Source organism: Panicum hallii, chromosome 5 (assembly GCF_002211085.1).
Source record: "Panicum hallii strain FIL2 chromosome 5, PHallii_v3.1, whole genome shotgun sequence".
NCBI lineage: Eukaryota > Viridiplantae > Streptophyta > Magnoliopsida > Poales > Poaceae > Panicum > Panicum hallii.
Window position 1 is genome coordinate 12,825,067 of NC_038046.1, and position 21,850 is coordinate 12,846,916.

Below are 21,850 nucleotides of genomic sequence, written 5' to 3' on the forward strand. Positions count from 1 at the left end.
GGCACGGCTACGTAGCATCCGAGTCAGCATGTAAAGTTTTTGGCATGCTCCAAAATTCACTCCCACAGTGAAAATAAAGAGAATGAGGGCCTGTTTGGCACAGCTGAAACTTATTCAGAACCCAGCTGGTGGCTAGCTGGTCAAAGAAGCAGCTTATTAAAGAAGCAGCTGGTCACAGAAGTTAAATGTTTGGCAGACTGCTTATTGAATGGGCTGAAATTCTGGCAGAAGTGAGAAATGACTGAAATACACTCTCTGTGTACTGAATACATGTATATATATTTATTTATTTTTACAATAGAATAATAATAGAATAATTAACAACGTCAACACAAATATTTGACATGCTAGCAACCCAACCGCGGAAGCAGGTTGGCAAACCTTTTCCTCGAGGCAGCAACACCGCAACAGCAGCAAGGATTCCCCAATTCCCCATCTCCTCGGGTAGCTCTGCCGCTCCACTGGCCACTGGCCATGGCCACTGGGATGAGACCTCAGGATGCTTTTACCCCGCATTTGTACCGGAATACCAGCAGCGCAGAGACCCCACCCTCCTCCCGTCCCCAGCGCGATCTGGTGGCTGTGGCATGCGGCGGCGGCGTCTGGGCATCGAGCGGCTGAAGGAGCGGACGAAGAAGATGAACACCGCCAGTTGGCCAGGTGCACGCGTCCCTGATTCCTCGCCGGAGAAGGTCACCTTCAAGACCGGTCTCTCCGACAGCTTCGATGCCGCTGCATTTGCGCTTGGAGAGTCATCCGCGACGAGAAGATGCTGAGCGGAGGAGCCGGTGCGAGTGCCCGAGCTGTAGCCTATAAGCAGTTGCTAGGGTGATTCGTCCTCACCGTCTTCCATGGCGACAGGCCGCCGCGGGATCTCCTGGACTTGGGATTTAGGGCCGTGTGTCGTTCGGGAGGGTGTCCGGAGGCAGCATCTGGGGCGGCAAACTCGAAGGAAGCTCGCGGAGTCGCGGGGATGCAGGGCGACCTCGCTGGCTCCCATGCCGCCGGCGCGGGGGAGCTGCGCAGGGGCCGCCGCGGGGGCGGCGCGGGGGGAGGCGGGGGCCGGCGCGGGGAGGCGGGGGCCGGCGCGGGGAAGCGGCGCGGGGAGGCGGGGGGCGGAGGCGGAGGCGCATGGGGCGGAAGCCGCACAAGCTGGTCCGCTCCCGCTTCTCGAAGACGCGCGTTTTGTGAAAGAGGTGGACAAGCGCTGCCGGGCCAAGCCGTTCAGAAGCCCAGCGTTTGGGCAGACCACAGCTGAAACTTGACGAGAAGCTGGTGGATAAGCTGTCCCAAACAGGGCCAGAGACGGAAGAATCATACGTACATTCTTTCCAGTTTTTGGAAATCTCCCCAACCTTCATTGTAGCCAATGAATTACATTCACGTGGCCAATCATCATGTGATAATTAAAGTATCAATACATATGCTTTTTTTTGCGGGTAATCAATACATATGCTTGTGAAGCAACGTCATGAAACTATACGCTGAGAGCAAGAGTTTCATTAAGCGAGACTCTATTTGTTTGTTGGAAACATCCCATTAGAATCGGCGTCAGGTCTATTTTGACTTTGGATCGCGATAATGTCGACTTGTTCCACAATGGTTCCACTACTATAGTGTAGTACCAATTCTCTGAATCAGGCGATCAGCAAAACACCTTTCCTTCTTCCTCCCAGGCTGACGAAAAGCCAGAGAACACGAGGACAGCGAGAAGCAGCCGCAGCCACGACCGAGTGCGCGCGGCGTGACTCTCTCCCGCGTACCTCGGCGGCGAGCCAAAAGGAACCGAACCGCCCGCCGAAAACAACGCAGCAGCCGGCGGGCGCGGCGCGCGGGGTCTCCCGCCTCCCACGCCGCCCGCCAGCCGCGCCCATCCCTTTCGGCGCTCGCGCCCGCCCCAAACGAAACGCACGCCGACCGATCGGCGGCCGGCCGCCCGGCCGGTCCACCTCCCAACCCCCGCGAGATCGCGATCGGTTCACGAATCCTCCTCCCCTTCGGCACGGCACGGCGCGGCGCGAGCCGCGTAGCTTCCCCGGCCCGCACCCGCGTCTCCGCCCACCCCCCACGTCGTCCGTCCGTCCGTCCCACCCACCTATCCCGCGCCGTGCCGGCCGGCCGGCCAACCGAAACCACGCCGATCTTTATTCCGGGCTCCGTCCCCAGCGCCAACAGCTAGCCTAGCTAATCCCTCGCCGGCTCGGTGTCCCGGTCAAACCCGCCCCGCCCCCACCGACGGGGCCGATCCAACGGCGGCCGCTCGCCCAGACGGCACCCCCCATGCATCCGCTCCGCTCCTCCACGTGCCGCGCCGCGTTCGTCACGGCCCACGGGCCGGCACTCCTCCCCTCGCCGCCCGCCGCTCGCCCCCTCCGCTTCCTTCTTTTATTCCCCACCCCGGCCTCCTCTCCTCGCCTCGCCCGCCGCCCCACATCTATCCACCCGTCCGTCCGTCCGTCCGTCCGTCTCGACGCGCAGGCGAGAGAGGGAGAGAGAAAGAGGGCTAGGTCGTCGTCGTGAGGCGTAGAGATCTGGGAGGAGGGGGAGGAGCGATGGACGGAAAGCTGCCGCCGCCGAACCCGAACCTGCCGTACCGGGAGGACTGCTGGAGCGAGGGCGAGACGGCGGCGCTCGTCGACGCATGGGGCTCGCGCTATCTCGACCTCAACCGCGGCAGCCTCCGCCAGCCGCAGTGGCGGGAGGTCGCCGACGCCGTCAACTCCCGCCCGGGGGCCTCCGCGCGCCGCCGCCCGCCGCGCACCGACATCCAGTGCAAGAACCGCGTCGACACGCTCAAGAAGAAGTACAAGGCCGAGCGCGCGCGCGGCGGACCGTCGCCGTGGGCCTTCTACGGTCAGCTCGACCTCCTCGTCGGGCCCACGCTCGCCGGCGGCGGCAACGGCGCAAAGAAGCCGTCCCCGCCGCGCGCCGCGATGCCTATCTTCAGGAGGCGCAAGTCGCCGTCGCGCTCCCCGTCGCCGCAATCGCCACCTCCGCTTCCCATGGCACTGCCCCTGCCCAATTACCGCCGTGGCTCCGATCTCCCCTCCGCGAACCTCATCCACAAGGCGGCCGCGGCCGCCGCCGCTGCTGCCACGGAGTCCGACTCAGAAGATGGCTACAACAACAACAACGACTACGATGATGATGACGGCTCTCAGCAGTCACCGTCGCGCTCTGTATCTTCTCGCTCCGGTGGTGCTGCCGCTGCCGCTCCTGCTGTTGGCAGCAAGAGGAAGATGAGCAGCGGGAGTGGTGGGTTCGGGGAGCTAGCAAGGGCAATTGAGACGTTTGCGGAGATGTACGAGCGCATGGAGGCCGCGAAGCAGAGGCACGCCGAGGAGATGGAGAGGCAGCGGATCAAGTTCCTCAAGGATCTGGAGCTGAAGCGGATGCAAACTTTTGTGGACATGCAGCTGCAGCTTGCGAGGGCAAAGCACGCCAGGAAAGGTGATGCTTCATCGGAGATGCTCATGTCTTTAGCCGCACTGCCTTTCCTCAGCAGCCCTGCTTACCTCTGAATTGAAGAAGAGTTAGGTAAAGGAAGATTTTGCTGCTTAAATTAGGATGCAGTCAGTTGGTTGCTGCGCTAGGCTTTAGTGGATTGTTTTTGTGCTTGCTAAGTCCATGCCATTGTTTGATACAAACCACAGAGGTACTGCAGGTGTTTAAACATGCCTTGCCATACATTATGCTTAAGTTTTTCTTAGGTGAGATGGAAATTTACTGGTTTAGGACATGTAACTGTCAATGTAATCTAGGAATTTAATATCTATTACCTTTGTTCAATATCACTTCCGATTTATTTGGCAATTTATGTTTGGTTTGCAACTTTGATGAGAGGCATTCGCTTCATTTATGTTATTGCAGTATTGTGTGGCTTTGTTTTGTTTTTTCCGTTGTCACCTGCCTTTCTAGTTTGGAAGGGAAGTCTAGTAGTTTTTGTTAGTGTAATGGTCCTCTGCCATGTCAAATTCTGACTTCCCAGTTTCTCTCATTTGAGACATGCGGTGGTCCCAAGATGATGTAGGGCAATGTGTTTTCCTTTGTAGTTGGGGAGGGAAAGTCTAATAGTTTATGTTTTTTTAATAGTGTATGTGAGCCGCAGCAACTCACAAAGTTGTGTTTGGTGTACATGACAGTAGGGTTTCCTACCTTTTAGTTTTAGCTTTTCTGTTGTGACTTGCCAAATGCCAATGCTGAAAATCTTTGGTCTGGGTCTACCTTAAAGGAGTGCTCGTTGATTAATGATAATGATCCTTTGTATGGAGTTTTGTCACCGATTTGAGAATTTGATGGTTCTGTACTAGCTCTGGGTTGGGTAGTTCAGTCTTGACTGAAGTCATTTTTAACTTTTAAGATCTTCCCTTGTACTTGGTTTTCATCTTAATTGATTGAATTGTATTGATGAGGAATTAAAATTGTCCACTAGTTTTGCTTTGTAGAATGGTATGCTTCTAGTTTTCTGAATGTGTTGTGTGCTTGGATTGTTCCTCAGATATTTCAATTTTAGATCCTCACAATTGTTTTTTAAAAGTACATAAATGAAATTAACCTTCACAAATGATGATAATCAGAATCTGCTGTCATATTCAATGTGATATATTCCCTCCAATCCCAAATATAAGTCCACTAGGAATGTAGGACATTGGTCTCCATATTACACTTTGACTGACAATAACTACAAATATATTATTTTAAATAAAAAGAGTTACACATTATGAAAGTGCTTCTGATGAATCTAGTAACATCAGCATCATGTTACCAATCTATGTAACATTTGAGTTATTGATGTTCAAAGATAAACAAATTTGACTTAGGACAAAGGCAAATGGACTTATATTTGGGATCCGAGGAAGTATGTTATAATGTCTTCTATTTTTGCCAGCTTGCTTCTGGTGGTAGTACTGCATTTTTTTTGGAGATTTGCGTATATACCATCAGAAAGATGAAAGTGAATACTTTCATCTATATCATTACTATTCCGAAAGTCATCCAAAAAAACACCACCCACCCACCCATTTGTGCAGTTTGTGCCCTCGCTCCCATCTTAGGAGCCTGCCGAGATGTCATTTGTAACACCAGCGCCAACGCCGCCCCTCTCAATCCAGGAACAAGTAGTCATCGTGCCAATGTCATCCACAACACCGGAGCCAACGCCACCCCACTTGATCCAAAGGAATGAATCGTCGCTGAGCCAGAGCCTTTGTCCCAGCTCTTTAACCTTGCTAGTGCACCAAGCTACTCGCACAATCACGCCGCTTCATGCCACCATTGAGAAGCCTGGTTCCCTTCCAAATTTCAAACGTCCAGCCTAAAAAAGGGCTCCCCTGCGTTCTTAGCCCCTGAGGATTGAGGGAGGAGGGGAGTGGGCAGGAGCAAAGCTGATGCCATGGAGATGGCCACATCAGACAGGACACAGGAGCGAGGTTGGGGATGAAAGGAGATGATGGGACATATGCTATAACTGAAAGAATGTTTGATGTTTGTTGGTATCGATGGGCAGAGTTACTTTTTGATGGTACAGATGGATTGATAATTTGGTATTTAATGGTATATAGATGCAATTTTCTGATTGTTTTTTTTCTGTCAATTAAACTGTACTATCATTTATTTGTTTGACACAGCAACTTAAGAAGAATGTCATAAAAATAGTTTAATGTATCTGAATCTTGTTGTACTCACATTATGTGAGTTGCCAGGCTCACCTGCCGGATATTTCTGGTTAGCTCATTAGTGTACATAATTGTACATGTCTGGTTGTCTTTGCATCTGAATTATACTAAGCCAATATCTTATGGTATGAGATTGTTTTTCAATAATTTTTTTTCTTTGTTTGGTAGACCAGGAGCAGAGCATTTCCTTAACTGCATGCTCATTAGCCACCCCTGACATAGATTAAACCAAACTTAGCTCATCTAAGTATCTAATCATTAATGACCCATGTATCATAGAAGAAACATGTGAAATTTTTACTCCTACTGTTAAGTCACCAGTGCTTGTCTGCTGTTTTTGTGCATAGGCTGGAGTCTGTTCTGATGTGCAAAATTGTCATTGTTTTGATATTGGCAAACACCTTTTCACCCAAATCCAAGCATGAGGAGTTTAGATCCCCTTTGATTTCAAATATTCCGGGCTTGTAGTCTTTAAATGCCCTTGCCATGTGTGATGCTTGGCACCTACTGATATTTACCAAACTTTTTTGTTGATTTTTTTTATACAACTCGTGGTATCATGTACCGGTTTTCCCCTAATGCTGCACCCTCTTTTATTCTAGTCAGATCTTCCAGAGATGAGATGATACAAAAAGAAGATCGTTTGATTGGTTAGATTGCAACAAGAGTTAGTACTTTGGTTACATGCCAATCACTCCTAGGAAATCTCATAAGAATTAGTTTGTGGGTAAAGCTGTCTTGTTGCATCATTTCCGTACCTGTCACTGTATTTCCCCTTATTGATCTTGCAAGCATTGTTCAAAGATTACAGTTGAATTTACTTCATCGCAGATCATCAGCTTTGTGTTTTTTATTAAGGTTCATCATCAGATTTGTAGTTTGTGCTTTATGATCGGATTTTTAGTTTGTACATCATCATCATACTTATTACTTGAAAAAATTCTTGCATTTCTGATGGCCAGCAGTATTGTGTACTAATACATTATTAATTTCTGTTCTTTTCAGATTGTTAGGAGACAAGCTAACGCAATGATATTGCCATCGATGAAGATCCACTAGGTTCACTGGTAGCAGTTTGGTGTATAGACGGCCTGAAGTTGGTAGTGGAAACAGAGTGAACTTGCTGATGATGGCGCGATATCTGTTCTCGCCATTCAATTCCCAAGTGTGGACGACGTATCTGATCCCTCTTTCCCTTGCCTGTCACAGTTTTGAGTTGCTGAGCACGGAGTCATGTAAACTAGAGCCCTTTATCTTTAGTTTTCTTTTGGCAGTTCTCATGAGTTCTGTAACCAAAGTTCAAATGAAACAGTTCAATTCTAAATTTACCCGCAAAAATTCCAAATTTACCCCCATCGCATGGATTCACCGATTAAAATTATTGGCGTACGGTTATGGCCAACGCATTTGCAGTCATGACTCGTCTGTCTGTTGTTGCATCAGACACCACAGTGGAACTAGGGCTTTAAAAGAGAACCAGCACTCGTATCGAGCTGCAGGTCCCCTTGTCCCATTTAGGGTTTAGTAGAAGGAAGAAGCTTGCATAATCCTGCTAACTATCGGGGTCGGACTACATCATCTGAATTAAAAAATCGGATATTGAACACGTTTAACTTTGCGAAACATTTACTTAACTTTGCGAAAAATAGGGTTTTGCTGGGTGGTTTTGTACACGTGGCATGCTGAGCTGGATATAAACGCTGAGGTAGACCATCTGACACGTGGGACCCGCTTGTAAGTGAGATGTTCTTCTCTGCTCTCTTCTTCCTCCTCTCCGATCCCCCTCCCCTCACAGTCTCCCGCCGGTCCTCTTCCTCGTTTGCCTTGCTGCCGCCAACATCCGGTGGTGGAAACCCCTCCGGTGCTTGCCACCCAACATGCTCCCGCGGCCTGGCGTCGGACCGGTGGTGGGACCCCAACCTGAACATGGAAGACGACCTTGACCCGCCGCCACTGGACCTAGAGCATGAGCCTGCTTCATCGCTGGCGTGGGTGTGGGGGCCACTCCGTTGTCGTAGTGGCGGACGTAGACTGCCCTTCCGCCGTTGCGGTGGCGGCCGTGCCGGCACCAAGGACGAGGGCAGCGCGGGAGGCGCTCGGACGCACCGAGGAGGATGATAGGGTGAAGAAGCGGGCGGCGGCGCTCGAGGCGTGGTTAGGCGAACTCGAGGCCAACGCCACCGCGCTCGCCGTCGGGGAGCACGGGGTGCTGCTCGCGGCGCCGCTTCGCGACGTGGAGGAGGAGAGCGCGGCGCTGGGGGCCCGCCTCGCGGCGGCACGTGAGGCGCTGAGCGCGCCGAGGAGGATGAGAGGGAGAAGGAGCTGGCGGCAGCACTCGAGGCGCGGCTAGGCGAGCTCGAGGTAGACGCCGCAGCACTCGCCGTCGGGGAGTATGGGGCTCTACTCGCAGCGCTGCTTCGGGACGCGGAGGAGGAGAGCGCGGCGCTGGAAGCCCGCCTCGTGGCGGCATGTGAGGCGCTCGGGTGCGCCAAGGAGGATGAGGGGGAGAAGGAGCGGGCGGCGACGCTTGAGGTGCGGCTAGGCGAGCTCGAGGCCGACACCGCCGCACTCGCCGTCGGGGAGCACAGGGTTCTGCTCGCGGCGCTGCTTCGGGACGCGGAGGAGAGTGCGGCGGTGGTGGGCCCGTCTCGCGGCGGCGCAGGAGGCGTTCGGGTGCGCCAAGGAGGATGAGGGTGTCGGAGATTACATTACCGGCGATAATCGGTAAAAAATCTTCAAAATCGATTGGTAAAGAAATTTAAATTAAAAAAAATGAAATTCAACAATTTATCGTCGATAATCGATGCAAACTGAACGATTCATCGCTTCGCCTACTGAAAATATATTTTGGCAGTGGAAAAAAATAAAGGTTTGATAGTATTTAATTTTTTACGTTATATATTATATTATATTAGATAAATTACACATACATGCACAATTTTGCATATAGAATTGCCTAAGAAATAAACATGTTTACATATTTTGCCCATAAAATTGCATAAAGCACATGAATTTGCACATATATACAAACCACGAAGTGTATAGTTCATATAAACAAACGAGTGTATAGTCCATACAAACTTCATAGTTCACATAAATAAAAGAGTGTATAGTTCATACAAACCTCATAGTGCATAGAAACAAGAGTACATAGTCTATACAAGCCACATACAAACTTAGCAAGCATATAGTCCATACATGAAGGCATTCGGCGTATCAATTTAATCATTCTTCGGTCTCTTCGATTATCGACACCACGATCAGCTCCCTCGCTCCCAGCTGCAGCATCATCGATAATCGCCGCATATATATTGATTATCGGCCTTAATTGTACGAAAATCGGCCTTAATCGCACGAGTTAGTGGATGGTAACGGGTAGTTAGATAAAAATATTTTTTTCCTAAGCAAATAATTGTTGCTTTCAACATGTGACAACATTCTGGAATCAAGAGAAGGTCTAGTTTTTTATAAAAATAAGTTCTCTATTTTTTATAAATTTTTAAATTTTTGAATTTTTCATTGAAATCTAGCGAAATTCCAGTCGGTTTACGTTCTCAGCTAGCATCGGTAACGATAAATTTCACCGATAATCGCGATTATCCAGCGGTTTTGTATTCCCTGGTCGGAGAAGATGAAGAAAGCAGAGAAGAACATCTCACTTGCAAGCAGGTTCCACGTGTCAGATGGTCTATCTTTGCGTTTCTATTCAGCTCAGCACGCTAGCACGCCAGGTGTTCAAAACCACTAAGCAAAACCAGCTGAGAGGGTTAAGTGAATGGTTTCGCAAAATTAAGACGTTAAATATCCGATTTTTTAGTTCAGAAGTGATGTAATATAACCCCAATAGTTAAGAGGTTACGCAGACTTCTTCCTCAGCAAAATCAAGCATCAGAGAGCGGGCGCGCTTACTTGTCCTAGCCCGGCCCTCTTGTCAGGGGTAATGTGCTCTGTAGATGCCACAGCCGCACTAGCCGCAAGCTGCTCCTGCTCCGCGAGGTTTCCATTCACGAGTGGGGTTCGACATCAAGTCCTTCGGTTCCGTGTTCACTGTCACTTTGCCTCTTTGGGAAAAGGTAGAGTGGAGGACAGCCACGGCAAACGCAGCATCATTCCTGCTGCGTGCCTGCATGTCCCTCACTGTCTTCCGGGCTGAACATGGTAGGGCATCGCTGTAACTTCTTACGGTTTCGAAATTTCACTTGTTGCGGATCCTTTTTTACTTTGGGAATTAGAAAGGTAACGCTAGGGGAGAGTCCGCTAAATCTTCTTTTTACAAGTTTTGAAGTGAAAAAAAACGCGGATCCTATTTATTTAGAATGAAAGAAGGTAAAGAGTGGCACGCTCCTTATATACCATTACTTTTCAAACTTTGCGTTTACGGAGACGGTTCGATTGTAAAGCTTAAATTGTACTTCTACGGTCAAATTTAGAAAAAAAAAATTGCAGAAGTGTTGGTAATAGCGATGTGATTGATTTAAATTTGTTCTAAATCAAATTAGTTTCATCGAATATATAGAGAAACACATCAACATCTTTCTTATCAAATCATTTCACTCCAAGCATAACATATGGCTCGTTAGTGTATTTATTCTGTATTACAGATACAATATTATTTATAACTTTAATCGAAATCAGAAAAGTATAACTTACTAACCAGATTAAAATAACCTGCACACCCAGTTAAAAAAAAGCACTTGCATTTCCCCCTATAATTTTAACTGCTTTTAGCCAGAACTTCCAGACCACGTGTCTCATTCCCGCCGAGGTATCCCACCAGTCCAAAATTTTGAACGGGACCCACCTTGCGGTACTGCATAGACGGAATTTCTATGCAGTAGTTTTCTATCATTGACATGCAGGATCTGATCCGTTTATCAGTGAGGGCCCGTTTGGATCAAAGGAAAATCAAAGGATTTTTGTAGGAATACAATCCATATGAAAGGAAACACACTGCTACGTTTGGAACGGAGGAAACCGGTGATCCGTTCCGCAGGAAAGGAAACTACGGGTGTGCATTTTACAGGAATCAAAAAATCCACTCCGAGTCAAAGGAAAGAAAGGCTCGCTCTTTCTCCGTCTCTGTCTCTCACGTTCTCTCTCCGTCTGGTTTCCTGCAATCCAAACAACAACAATTCTAATTTCCTATATTTTGAATTCCTGTGGTTTTCTCATCTTCTTGATTCCTACGTTTTGCCCATTCCTACGTTTTTTCCTATTCCTATATTTTTCATTCCTTTATTCCAAACGGGGCCTGATCAATGTTCAACTCAACGCTAAACGGTGGTCGTTCAGTCACCTCTCGAGTAGCGAGTACGCCGTGCATGTAAATGGTGTGTACACAGGCTACACGGTTTGTACGTACGGTAGAAATAAAATTCATATATTTATGCAAGTGAAATTTAGAAAATCTAATATTTTATCAACCAAACATTACAAATTAATAAGCTTAATTGTCAAAGAGACCAAATGTGTAATCATATACTCCTGTTATCAATTGATCATTCTTATGTTACGTGACAAATTACAATTTACAAATAATTAATGTCATACCGTTTAAAAAATAAGGTATAGATACTTCTCTATAGCCTAAACATTATTTTAAATAGTCTACTCGTCATGTAAAACTATGTGGTTGCTATTTTTTTTACACCATGTAAGCCGTGTGGCCCCATTTTTTTATCGTATGAACGGTTGGATCGTATAATCACTATTTAGGCCTAAACTGCACGGTAGCTTGTCGAGTAGCGTGTGCACGGGTTACGCTGCTGTTTACGGTAACATTGCCAGCGATCCAACTGCAGGGTGAAGTCCAATAGAGGATTCGTGTCAGACAATTCACTCCCTCTTGCGCCTCAAAATTTTGGTGATCCTGGTGCCATGGTGATTTTTTTGCAGTAGTTTCCTATTATTGACGTGTAGGATCCGTCTAATGTCTATATACCAGTGATCCAACTGTTGGGTGAAATACAATAGAGGATTCGTGTCAGACAATTCACTTCCTCCTGCGTTTCAAACTTTTGGAGATCCTGGTGCCTCAAACTTTCGGAGATCATGGTGATTTCTGTGCAGTAGTTTTCTATTATTAACGTGTAGGATCCGTCTATATACCACTGATCTAACTACAGGGTGAAGTACAATAGAGGATTCATGTCAGACAATTCATTCCCTCCCGTGCCTCAAATTTTTGGAGATCATTGTGATTTCTGTGCAGTAGTTTTCTATTATTGACGTGTAGGATCCGTTCATATATAAGTGATCCTATTAAAGGATTCGTGTCTCACAATTCACTCCCTCCCGCGCCTCAAACTTTTGAAGATCATGGTGCCTCAAACTTTTGGAGATCCTGGTGATTTCTGTGCTCTAGTTATTTGTTATTAACGTGTTGGATCTGGTCCGTATATCAGTCATCCAACTGCACAGTGGAAGTACAGCTGAGGATCCGTGTCAGACAATTTAACTCAAACTTCTGGAGATACTGGTGGGGCCGGAGCACCCACCCGGCTCCGCCGGAGGCCAGACCGCCTCTCCCTTCCCCCTCTCTTGCCGCTCGGTTCTTCCTGCCCCTCCCTTCTGGGCCCAAAATTCTCCTCTCGCCGCTCTCCTCCGCCTCACCGGCGGCCGGGGTCCTCGCGGCCTCATCCCCAGCTCCCCCGATCACCAGGCGAACCCTCGGAGCCTCACCGCACCTCCGAACGCTTCGCCAAGCCGGGCATAACGGGACATCTCACCTCGAATTCTTCTCCCGTAGCTCGCTGCCCTTCCCCCCTCTCCTCAACAAGTACCGGCGGCGCGGATCTATGCGGACCCGGGATTTGTATTTTCCCTCGTTGGTAAGGAGCATTCGGGGGGCTCATTGCGGTTCTTATTTTTCCCATTCCCGTTTCTGCGATCGATCGATTCCACGTTTCTGGGATGGATTGGATACCCCAATCCGTCCATTTGTTTTACGAATTTTCCGCTTGTGGTTGTGGTGCTTGTTTTCCAAAATCTTTGCGTGGAGCTTTCCCCTGATCCTCATGGCGTTTCCCCAAAATTTTTGCAGGGGATGGAGGTGCAGGTGCTCGATTTGTCGTCAGACTCCGAGGACGAGGTGTCGGCGCACTCGCCTCAGCACAAGCGTCCCGCGCGGCAGGCGGGTCCAGGTGCTGACCACGGGGTTGGAAACACAGGAATTGGAGGAAGCGGTGTGGACAGCCTCTCTAGGCAAGAGGGCGCAGCGAGGTTGCTGCAGCCCAGCGACGCGGTGAAGAAAGGGGAGAAGGTCGGCGAGGGGAATAGCGCGTGGGCTGCGGGGCCTCCGAAGCTCGGTGGGGAATCGATCGGTGCTGGTGGTGTCGTCGTGGGAGCTGGGAGAGATCCGTGGAGCGCATTGGTGAGCAAGCGTAAGGCTGGGGACGGTGGAGATGTTGGAGCTGGGTGCTGGGGTGGTTCAGGTGATTGGGGTGATCAGCTTCGCAACTCGGTCCCTGTGCTGCAGCAAGGATCGGAGAGCAAGGAGTTTTGCAATGGTTCTGCTGCGTCAGGTGATCACTGGAAGGGTATTCTTGGCGCAAGACCTGCTGATCCTGCCAACACACCGTGCTACCCGTGGAATGCTGGCAATAGAGAAAATGAGGTTGGAATGCTATCTCAAGACTCTCTGGATACTCGTGAAGTTTCTGGATGTGATGACTTTCTTATGGAAGAAAGTAGCTCAGCATGGCTTTCGAGGATCAAAGGGCTGAACTTCCCATTTCCTGATGAGCGTCAGTTGAGAACCAAGCAGATTGAGGATGATGAGGTGTTTGCCCAAAGGCTTCAGGAGCAGCTCAATCAGGAACAGCCAGGCTCTCAGCATTCTGAAGCGGTTGTTATGCTGGACTACTCAAATCTTAATATTGCCGTGTCCTCTGGGTGTCTTTTTCAACAAGATTCTGTTCCGCAATTGGTTTTTCTATTTCTGTGTCTGCTTCTAATGTTCACAGTGCATGTCAGTTGTCACAAATAGCTCACTTATGGCTGACATTTTGCAGGTTGATATGACAATAGCCTGGACATTACATGAGCAAGATGCTCAGCATGCCAGATTTGCTGCAAGAGAAGGGCAGTCTAGTTCTGTAAGTTGTCACATGGCTTGATACAATCAGTATGAGGTGTTGTTTTCTGGATTGCGAAACTCGTGTAGACATGTTTACCAATTGCTTTAACTATGAGCTGATATGTTGACCTGATAATTTTGTTCGAAAGTTATGGAACACCTTAATCTAATCAAGTAGCTCAATTATGTCCTGTCAAGTATTGGAACTGAAGAGGATGCACATTATGATGTCTGCCTGTAAGCATATAAATTTCAGCACATGGTGGGTCCATTAAATAGAAAGCAAGCCTCAGTAGAAGTATTAGAAAGTATCTCTCATTGCTCCATTCTTGACTTATATTTTAATTTTGTACCTATGTATTTCCCTGTATTTCATGTCTATTTCTATTCTCAATTTTATGAATCCCCACCTTGACATATGTCCTTTTTTTCTCTCCTATTTACTATGGAATTCTGTTTGTCAGTTGCTATTTATCTAACTTTTAGTAGCATCCTTTCTTTTCTAAAAAAATGTACTCTTGTTATCCCCAGAACCAGAGGGACAGATCAATGGCACACTTGTATTCATTTGGCCGGCACTCACCTGCTCAAAGTTTTGCTTCTTGGGCATCCAATCGTACTCAGCTTCCAATGTCAAGCAGAAGAAGTTTGCCAAGAAACACTAACTGTCCTCAAGTGGCACAACGTGATGTGAGATGCTTATAAACTAATTTCTTGAACCTCCACCTCTGTCCTGTGCCCTGACATTTTCTCATTCTCAGATGCTCATCTCTCAGTTGACCAGGGGGTGCTTCAGAGAAGACATGGATCTAGAAACGGTTAGAACACTCTATATTCTAGAAGATCATGCTACTTTGGAATTTTGAGAGCATTCGACATGTACCTAGTTTTCTCTTCTGCTATGTAATACGGAGTATGTCAAACAGCTTGTTTACAGCTAAATATCCACACCGCTTGGGTTGTGACAATAGTCGCAGTAAAAGTTTATAAAGTGCCATTCAATATGTTGATAGATTAATTTGGATATGGAAGGATAATACCAAAGCAAAAGCCTCCATTCACATCCCTCACTAGATCTAAAGAGTATACTGCTTAATACATTTCAATATCAACGTCTTAGCAATCATGCTGTGTTTTTTTTTTTGTTTGGTAACATGTAGAGAATGGCTGTACTGGACTCACTTTCAGAAGCATTTGATAACTGTGGGGAGACATTTTCTCCATATTCTGATGAGTAAGTATTTCCTTTTCTGTGGCATTTTCTTTTCAAAAATTGTTGTTTGGTGAAATTTCTGCAACGATATGTTCTGTTATTTTTCAGAATTTCATGCTTTGCTATCATGTTTGGTTGATTGTGTTGTATCGAATATTGTTTATTTGGGAACACCTCCTGCAAAGTTTCATATTACTAAAATACTAATACTCCAAACAGCTCATGCATGCAGTGCAGTAGCTTATAGGTTGCTCAAATTGCTTGTCCCATGGATCCTGCAATATGAATGAGACCCTCTCGATGTGTTTCTTCCTTGCTTGGTTGTTGCATATCCATTATGACTAATTAGTTTTGTATTATTGTTTGTTAGTGATGATTATGATACTCTCATAGCACTTGATGCCAACAACCATCACAGAGGTGCTTCTGATGATCAAATAAACAGCCTGCCACTGTCACTAGTTGAGGTTCGGATTCAATCTTACTCATGATGGTGTGCATTCCCTTTCCCTCGTTTTAGCTAGCCTAATTTGACTCCTCTCCTTCCCTTTGTCAGGGTGATATTTGTTCAGACGAACCCTGCCCTATATGCTTGGACTGCCCTGCTGGTGGGGACTCCCTCCGGCATCTGCCATGCTTGCACAAGTTTCACAAAGAGGTACAGGAGAACGCTTGAATTGATCAGAACTGTTTTCTGTCCTAATGTTCCAGTTTAATATCTTTACTCGATCCAACTTGTCTTCTGCAGTGCATCGACAGATGGCTCGGTATGAGGATCCTGTGCCCTGTTTGCAAGTCAACTGTGTTCTCGCAGTAGACTGTATCATCCGTTATGCTTTTTGCAGTAGCATGAAAGGTAGATTAGCTGACCAATAGGAGGCATTGGTACTGCTGGTACTGCCGGTACTGCCGCAATGTGTACATTCTGTTGTTGACCTGTGCTCTCTTCTGCTCTGTGGTTCTCTGAAGTGGCGTGGAGCGTTTTATTGCCATGAGAGAAAAACCTCCTATTTCCGGTTGTTGTATACCCTTTTTAGGTGTCATGACATGCATAGAAGCACCTAGCGTCTTCAGTTTTGGGCGTTGCCATGAGTGTGAAGGCTGATATTGCTCTCTTTAATTGGCGTTCTAACTTCCAATTACAAATGAAGTTAATTGATTTTGAAGATCTAAAGCTTTTGCTGTTGCCTTCTGTTTATGCAGTTCGTCTGTTCCAGTATGATGATGTTTGTTGATTTTCTTCAGTTATACTGTGTTGAATCTGACTGCCACGTCGGAAAAGGTTACCAGGTCGTCATGGCTGATGTTGATTTTTCTTTGAGTGATTGACAAAAATCACGGCCAGCTAGGCAGCAACTTCGTAGTTTGAGATCAAATCAAAGCTGTTCGCTGCAAAAAGCAAGCGAGCGAGCTGAGCCGTATACACTGACCAAGTATTTTTCAATCGTTGTTCTGTAAGCGTATGCGACACACTTCGTGATCATCTTTGTCAGCTGGATGCTAACATCGATGTGATGCTTGACGGCTCTTGATTTGTCCTGGAAAGTTTAAACTTCTTCCTGTCAAACCACGTATTCCGCGAGAAGTCAATCCTCCCAGCTGCACTGTAACTCATGCCCGCCAAGCTTCCGCAACTCACCTCGATCCATTTCCAAGGGGTTATTTGGATAAGGGGTTATTTGGATCTAAGAATTAATTTTTAGTTCCGATTACGTCAAATGGGAAACTAAATATAAGTTAACTATAAAATTATTGCATAAATAAAGATTAATTTACGAAGATTAATTTACGAGACGAATTTATCAAGCCTAATTAATTCATCATTAGTAGTACATATTTGCTGTAGCACAATATTGTCAAATTATAAAGTAATTAGGTTTATCGATTCATCTCGCGAATCAGTCTCTATGTCTTCAATTGATTTTATAATTAGTCTATATTTAATATTTCTAAATATCTAAACATCCAATTTGATAGTGACTAAAGTTTAGTTCGGGGATCCAAACGCTTCTTAGCTAGCGGCTTTGGAAATCTCTAGCAGCCCCTCCTTCCCTAGCCATGACACCGAGCTCGGTGGAGAAGATGAATAAGAGCATGGTGACCCATTTGGCAGTGAGAAGGAAAGGCTTCTGCGATGCCACAACTCGCGTTCACACACGAAATGTATAAGAATTTAGTCTGTTTTTTAAACTCAATCTTTAAAATTTATAAGCTTAATTTTAGGCCTTTATAATAGGCCTGCACAAAATCAAACTATTCTAGTCTGACTAGATGACAGTTAATCTGATCGATACAGGTTTTGAAAAACAAAAGGTAGGAAAAGCTTGAGGACGTCATATATCATTTCCTTGAAAGATTGGGGCAGATGTGAAAAAGTGAAACCCGCGGATGCGGCCCACCCCACGGCGGCGACCCGCCACGACGGCAATCTCCCGTTCACCCATCACCCGACCGCGTTCCGGATCACTCTCTCGACGGCCACTGGTCCGCTCCGCTCCTCCGCTTCCTCCCCTCCCCGCTCGTCCCCGTTCCCCCGCCGAGATATTTCCTACGAACCCCGTCTACTGGCCATGCCGCTGCTCGCCGTCGCCTCCTCCACCCGCGCCGCGGCGGTGCGGCCGCTGCGCGCCTCGGCGGCCTCGGGCGAGGCGGTCCCGGCGCCTGCCGCGGCTGCGGCGGAGACCGCGGGGCGGAGGCCCGTAAAGGTGATCCTGCCGAAGAAGAAGCCGCAGAAGTGGTCGACGGGGATGGAGCCCGGGGAGTACGGCGGCGGGCCGGCCACCATCAAGCCGCGCAAGTACTGGTGGGGGAAGGAGGACCGCGACCCCGTGGCCAACACCGACGACTTCATCTGGAACAAGGATTTCCTCCCCCACATGGAGCGCGTCATCGCCAACGCGGAGCCCACCATCACCCGCCTTACTCCGGTGTGTACCCCGAGTTCTCGGCCTCGCACCCGTAGTTTGCTTGTGGCTTAGTTCAGTTCCATTCAGCAACTAGACCGGCCTGCGTGGTCTCAATTGTTCAAAAAAAATCGAGCTCGAGCGTAGGTACAAAGTTTCTAAGAAGTAATTCAATTGAGCAGGTCGATGAGGAGGAGTCGGGATTTCTGAGCATCAACCGTGCAATGAGCCTTGACAGGTTCCTGTCATATCTCGCCTTGCCTTAATATCATTTAATTCTCTGTCTCATCCATTGGTGTTCGACAATTGTTCTGCACGGTTGAATGATCTGGGTGTATGTTTTGTAGTGTGGAGGTTGACCTGAGCAAGGAGCTTCAAGCGCCGACCAAGCCAATCCTGCAAACCCAGGTTGAGGCTGCCAGGAGAGGCCGGGCCATTGGTGCTGAGGTTAGATTTCTCTATGCTCAAACCTCTTCCCGTTTTTGTGGACCTCCTTTTGTCTACTGGAGATGGTGATAAGTTGGGTTCGTGGAATTCGGATGTAGGCTGTGAATGGTGCCACCTCTGCTAGATGGAGGCTAGTCCCGACTCGCCGGGAGCAGGCAAAGTGGGACAGAGCTGCCAAGGCAGCTACTGGTGGCAGTGTAAGTCACTACAATCCTTAATTGGCTTATTGGTTGTTCGATATCCTTCAGGATGCGTGATGTAACAACTTACAGCTATTGTACACTTACCCCCCCCCCCCCCCCCCTCTTTTATTACTGATTTGTACGTATGATCTTTGTATATTATTATTATTATTATTATTATTATTAATTTTACTTGTTTCATAAGTGGTATCTGTTCTTTCGGCCCCATTCTAGGATGTTATACTAAGGGAGTCCAAGTCAAGAGTGCAGCAAGGGGACCCTAAGGTATTGGCAGCTAGGTCCAGAGAGGAATACCTAAAGGTATATATATATATATATCCTGAAGTCATTTTCCTCCACATGATCTTCATCAGGGAGTTGCACGTGCAAATTTGTATGGCCCATATTGGTATTATGTACTCTTGAAATATGCATCTTTTGGTATTTTACTGATAACTCTAATATTTTGCAGTTGAAACAAAGATTGCAGCTGCTCACTTTAGGCATTGGTGGCGTTGGTGTAGTATCTGCTTATGTTTCATACTCTCCTGAAATTGCTGCCAGGTTAATTTTCTTGCTTATGTAAAGTTGTAAATTGGCCTCTTTGCTTTACCTTCCAGTCTAGGATTATCATTTACTTCAAGTCTTCAACTGACAGCAGTTACTCTTCAGCTTTGGTGCAGGGTTGATTGGATCACTGGTGTACCTCCGCATGCTTGGAACCAGTGTAGATTCCCTAGCAGGTGGAACTGGAGAAACTGTCAAGTATGTTCCCTTCAGTTAGTTATTTACTTATTTCACAAATCAGGTTTGCAGGTAGGTGCTCAAATAAAATTTACTCAGACTTAGGTTTAGTTTACTTATTTCAAAAATTGGGTTTGCAGATAGGTGCTCGAATAAAATATGCTCAGACTTAGGTTTAGTTTGGCACAGCTACCCTATGCTAAATGTAGTTTCTGATATCATTCTACAGGTCTGCAGTTCTATTTTCAAAATTGAAGGTTACTCCTGGTCAATTCCCTCTGATAGAACTAATTTATTCGATAACCTTTCGACAACTAATTGAACATACAAGTAAACGATCTTTTTACATTCTAAATCTTTTCTGGAGCTATGCTTCATTGTCGAGATAGATTGTGGAGACGCAGTCGAGATAATACCTTGTAGTTGTGACCCAGCACATTGCTTGATCCATAAGGTTTCAGAAGCTTATTTTCATGCACACAAAACAGAGTAGGATGCTTTTAATTGGTAATCTGTCATCCTGTAGGGTTTAATCAAAGAACGTGAAAAAAAATGATGGTTCTCATCATCTGAATATCCATGTGAAGCCAATTCCCTTAGTAACAATTATTTGTTTATCATACAATGGCTGCTGTATTTTTTTTTTCCTGCAACGTGCAATAGGATGTGGCACATCTGCATTAAATGCTATGCAGCTTCTAAAACATGTTTGTGATGAAGGCTACCCTTCAATTTGTTATGGCATGCTTGCAGGAGCGCTGCTGCACAACCAAGATTGCTTATTCCAGTGGTACTTGTGATGATGTACAACAGATGGAATGGGTAAGCAGATAAAATTCTCAGTAAATTTTTACTATTGATTCAGATATGGGGAAGGAAGTATTTTTCTTACATTCTTTGTATTCTGGTTCAGGATATTAGTTCCGGATTATGGCTTCATGCACCTGGAGTTGATACCGATGCTTGTTGGATTTTTTACCTACAAGATTGCTACGTTCGCTCAAGCAATTCAAGATTCGATACCTGCAGTTGGAAATCGTGAGGTTTGAACAGTGCCCTGGTGAATGGAAGATGCAGATTGTTACCCTAATCCCTGAGGGAAGATTGGTCAGTGGTCACCCAGACAGTAAGGTACTAATCTTCCTTTCTTCAGCATGCTAGCAAATATGTTACTGTGTTCATGTCAACAGTGGTTTTCTTCCTTCTTTTTTTTCCTTTTTTCCCTTTTTTTGGACATCAGCAAGCAAGATATCTGTCCATTACTAAAAAAAAGTCAAACCCAGACAGATAATATATTGACCCTGAAAAGGGAAACAAACCACCATTATAAACAGCACCTAAGAAGCACATCTGGTGGGAACAGTTTTTCTTTTTAAGTTGTTTCTATAAGTATGCTTGCAGCCAGTGCATGTGATTCTGACCATTATTAGGTGTTCGTTCATTGTGTCCGCACCTCATGGTGCCCTTGAAAGTGCATGCATGACCCTAGACTTGAAGCAGCAGACACCTATCCGGAATCTCAGATGCCTACTTTTTGCTGTCGACAGTGTTTTTTAAATTGCATCGAGTGTACTCCCTGCTGATGCATGTGACTCTGACCATGGAAGAATTGTAAAGATTTATGCTCGTAGCATCCTTGAAGCAGCATTGCTGTAGGCATGCGTGATTTTGCACCATATGAAACGAAAAGAAGTACAACCTTTTCTGTTTACCCTGATCCAAATGCTTTATTTTACAGGTTGGTTTAAAAGGATCTGATCTGGCGTCATCACCAAGTAGATGAGATGCCAGCTGAAAATCTTTAGTGGTTAACATATTTTACACAAATATTCTACTACGACCCAAGGTGGTAAATAGGTGATGTGGCCATATTCATTCCGTGTTGTTACTACGTAGATCATCAATGTACGGATTTGCAACTTGGGAACTTCACCACATTGACAGCATTTAGCAGGACGAACAAAGTGGTATACAGTTTATAGACCACAAATGAATGCAAATAATGCACGCTGCCGGTATACTTGTTTTAAAGAAAGCCACACCTTACAAATGCAATAATCATCGAGAAACTCGTTATGCTTATGACAAAAGTTCATATACTGTCGCAAATGTGGTATGTATACCTGTCAGGCACCGAGCTAAGTACTATGTTTTACACTTTGGACTTGCACCAGATCTGGTTGACCGGTGCTAAATGTAAGCAATGCTTTAGCATTGTTGACGAAAACAAGAAGTAAACGGCAATGACAGTAACAGTAAAGCTATCGCCTCTACAGCTACACCACCACTAGCAGGAATGGACATCTGAACCGTGGCAGCACTTCCATCAAGGTTTGGGGCTGAAAGTGGAAATATAAGGCTCACCTTTTCTTGGAACAACACAATTCACATAACTCGAGACTCGTTTAGAAAATCAGAACGACGGCATTCCCCAGAGATGTCCTGAAACTCCACACAAGATCATTTATTCCAAAAGTGCCCGGTAGTGATAACAACAGCCACTACCTACCCCCCCTTCGATTCCCATTCAAGTTTCCAGATCTGCATCAACCTGCCGCTGAATGTTGTCACAGATTTCACATGATCCAGCATTCATTGAACGTCACCTG

At 46.6% G+C, this 21,850-nt stretch overlaps 3 protein-coding genes across 4 annotated transcripts; all 3 read left to right on the forward strand.

Moving 5' to 3' along the window:
* The first annotated feature begins 1,962 nt into the window (after positions 1 to 1,962).
* On the forward strand, positions 1,963 to 7,024 carry LOC112894192 (trihelix transcription factor ASIL2-like). Of its 2 annotated transcripts, none has more exons than XM_025961822.1 (2): positions 1,963 to 3,450; positions 6,681 to 7,024. In XM_025961822.1, exons 1-2 carry the CDS (start codon positions 2,553 to 2,555, stop codon positions 6,686 to 6,688), a joined length of 906 nt encoding a protein of 301 aa, XP_025817607.1. In that variant the 5' UTR covers positions 1,963 to 2,552; the 3' UTR covers positions 6,689 to 7,024. The 2 variants fall into 2 exon arrangements, with proteins under 2 accessions (XP_025817607.1, XP_025817606.1); XM_025961821.1 differs by having other exon boundaries at positions 1,968 to 3,537.
* A 5,123-nt stretch (positions 7,025 to 12,147) lies between these two features.
* Positions 12,148 to 16,139, forward strand: LOC112894571. Its single transcript, XM_025962323.1, has 9 exons — positions 12,148 to 12,505; positions 12,718 to 13,521; positions 13,688 to 13,771; positions 14,284 to 14,442; positions 14,514 to 14,570; positions 14,913 to 14,986; positions 15,336 to 15,432; positions 15,522 to 15,623; positions 15,714 to 16,139. Exons 1-9 carry the CDS (start codon positions 12,473 to 12,475, stop codon positions 15,780 to 15,782), a joined length of 1,479 nt encoding a protein of 492 aa, XP_025818108.1. The 5' UTR covers positions 12,148 to 12,472; the 3' UTR covers positions 15,783 to 16,139.
* Positions 16,140 to 17,411: 1,272 nt separating this feature from the next.
* Positions 17,412 to 21,259, forward strand: LOC112893682 (protein CONSERVED ONLY IN THE GREEN LINEAGE 160, chloroplastic). The gene is made up of 10 exons (XM_025961141.1): positions 17,412 to 17,892; positions 18,051 to 18,106; positions 18,216 to 18,315; positions 18,414 to 18,512; positions 18,732 to 18,818; positions 18,970 to 19,061; positions 19,170 to 19,262; positions 19,995 to 20,063; positions 20,155 to 20,372; positions 20,980 to 21,259. The coding sequence occupies exons 1-9, from the start codon at positions 17,536 to 17,538 to the stop codon at positions 20,288 to 20,290; spliced, it is 1,089 nt and encodes a 362-aa protein (XP_025816926.1). The 5' UTR covers positions 17,412 to 17,535; the 3' UTR covers positions 20,291 to 20,372; positions 20,980 to 21,259.
* Positions 21,260 to 21,850: the final 591 nt, after the last annotated feature.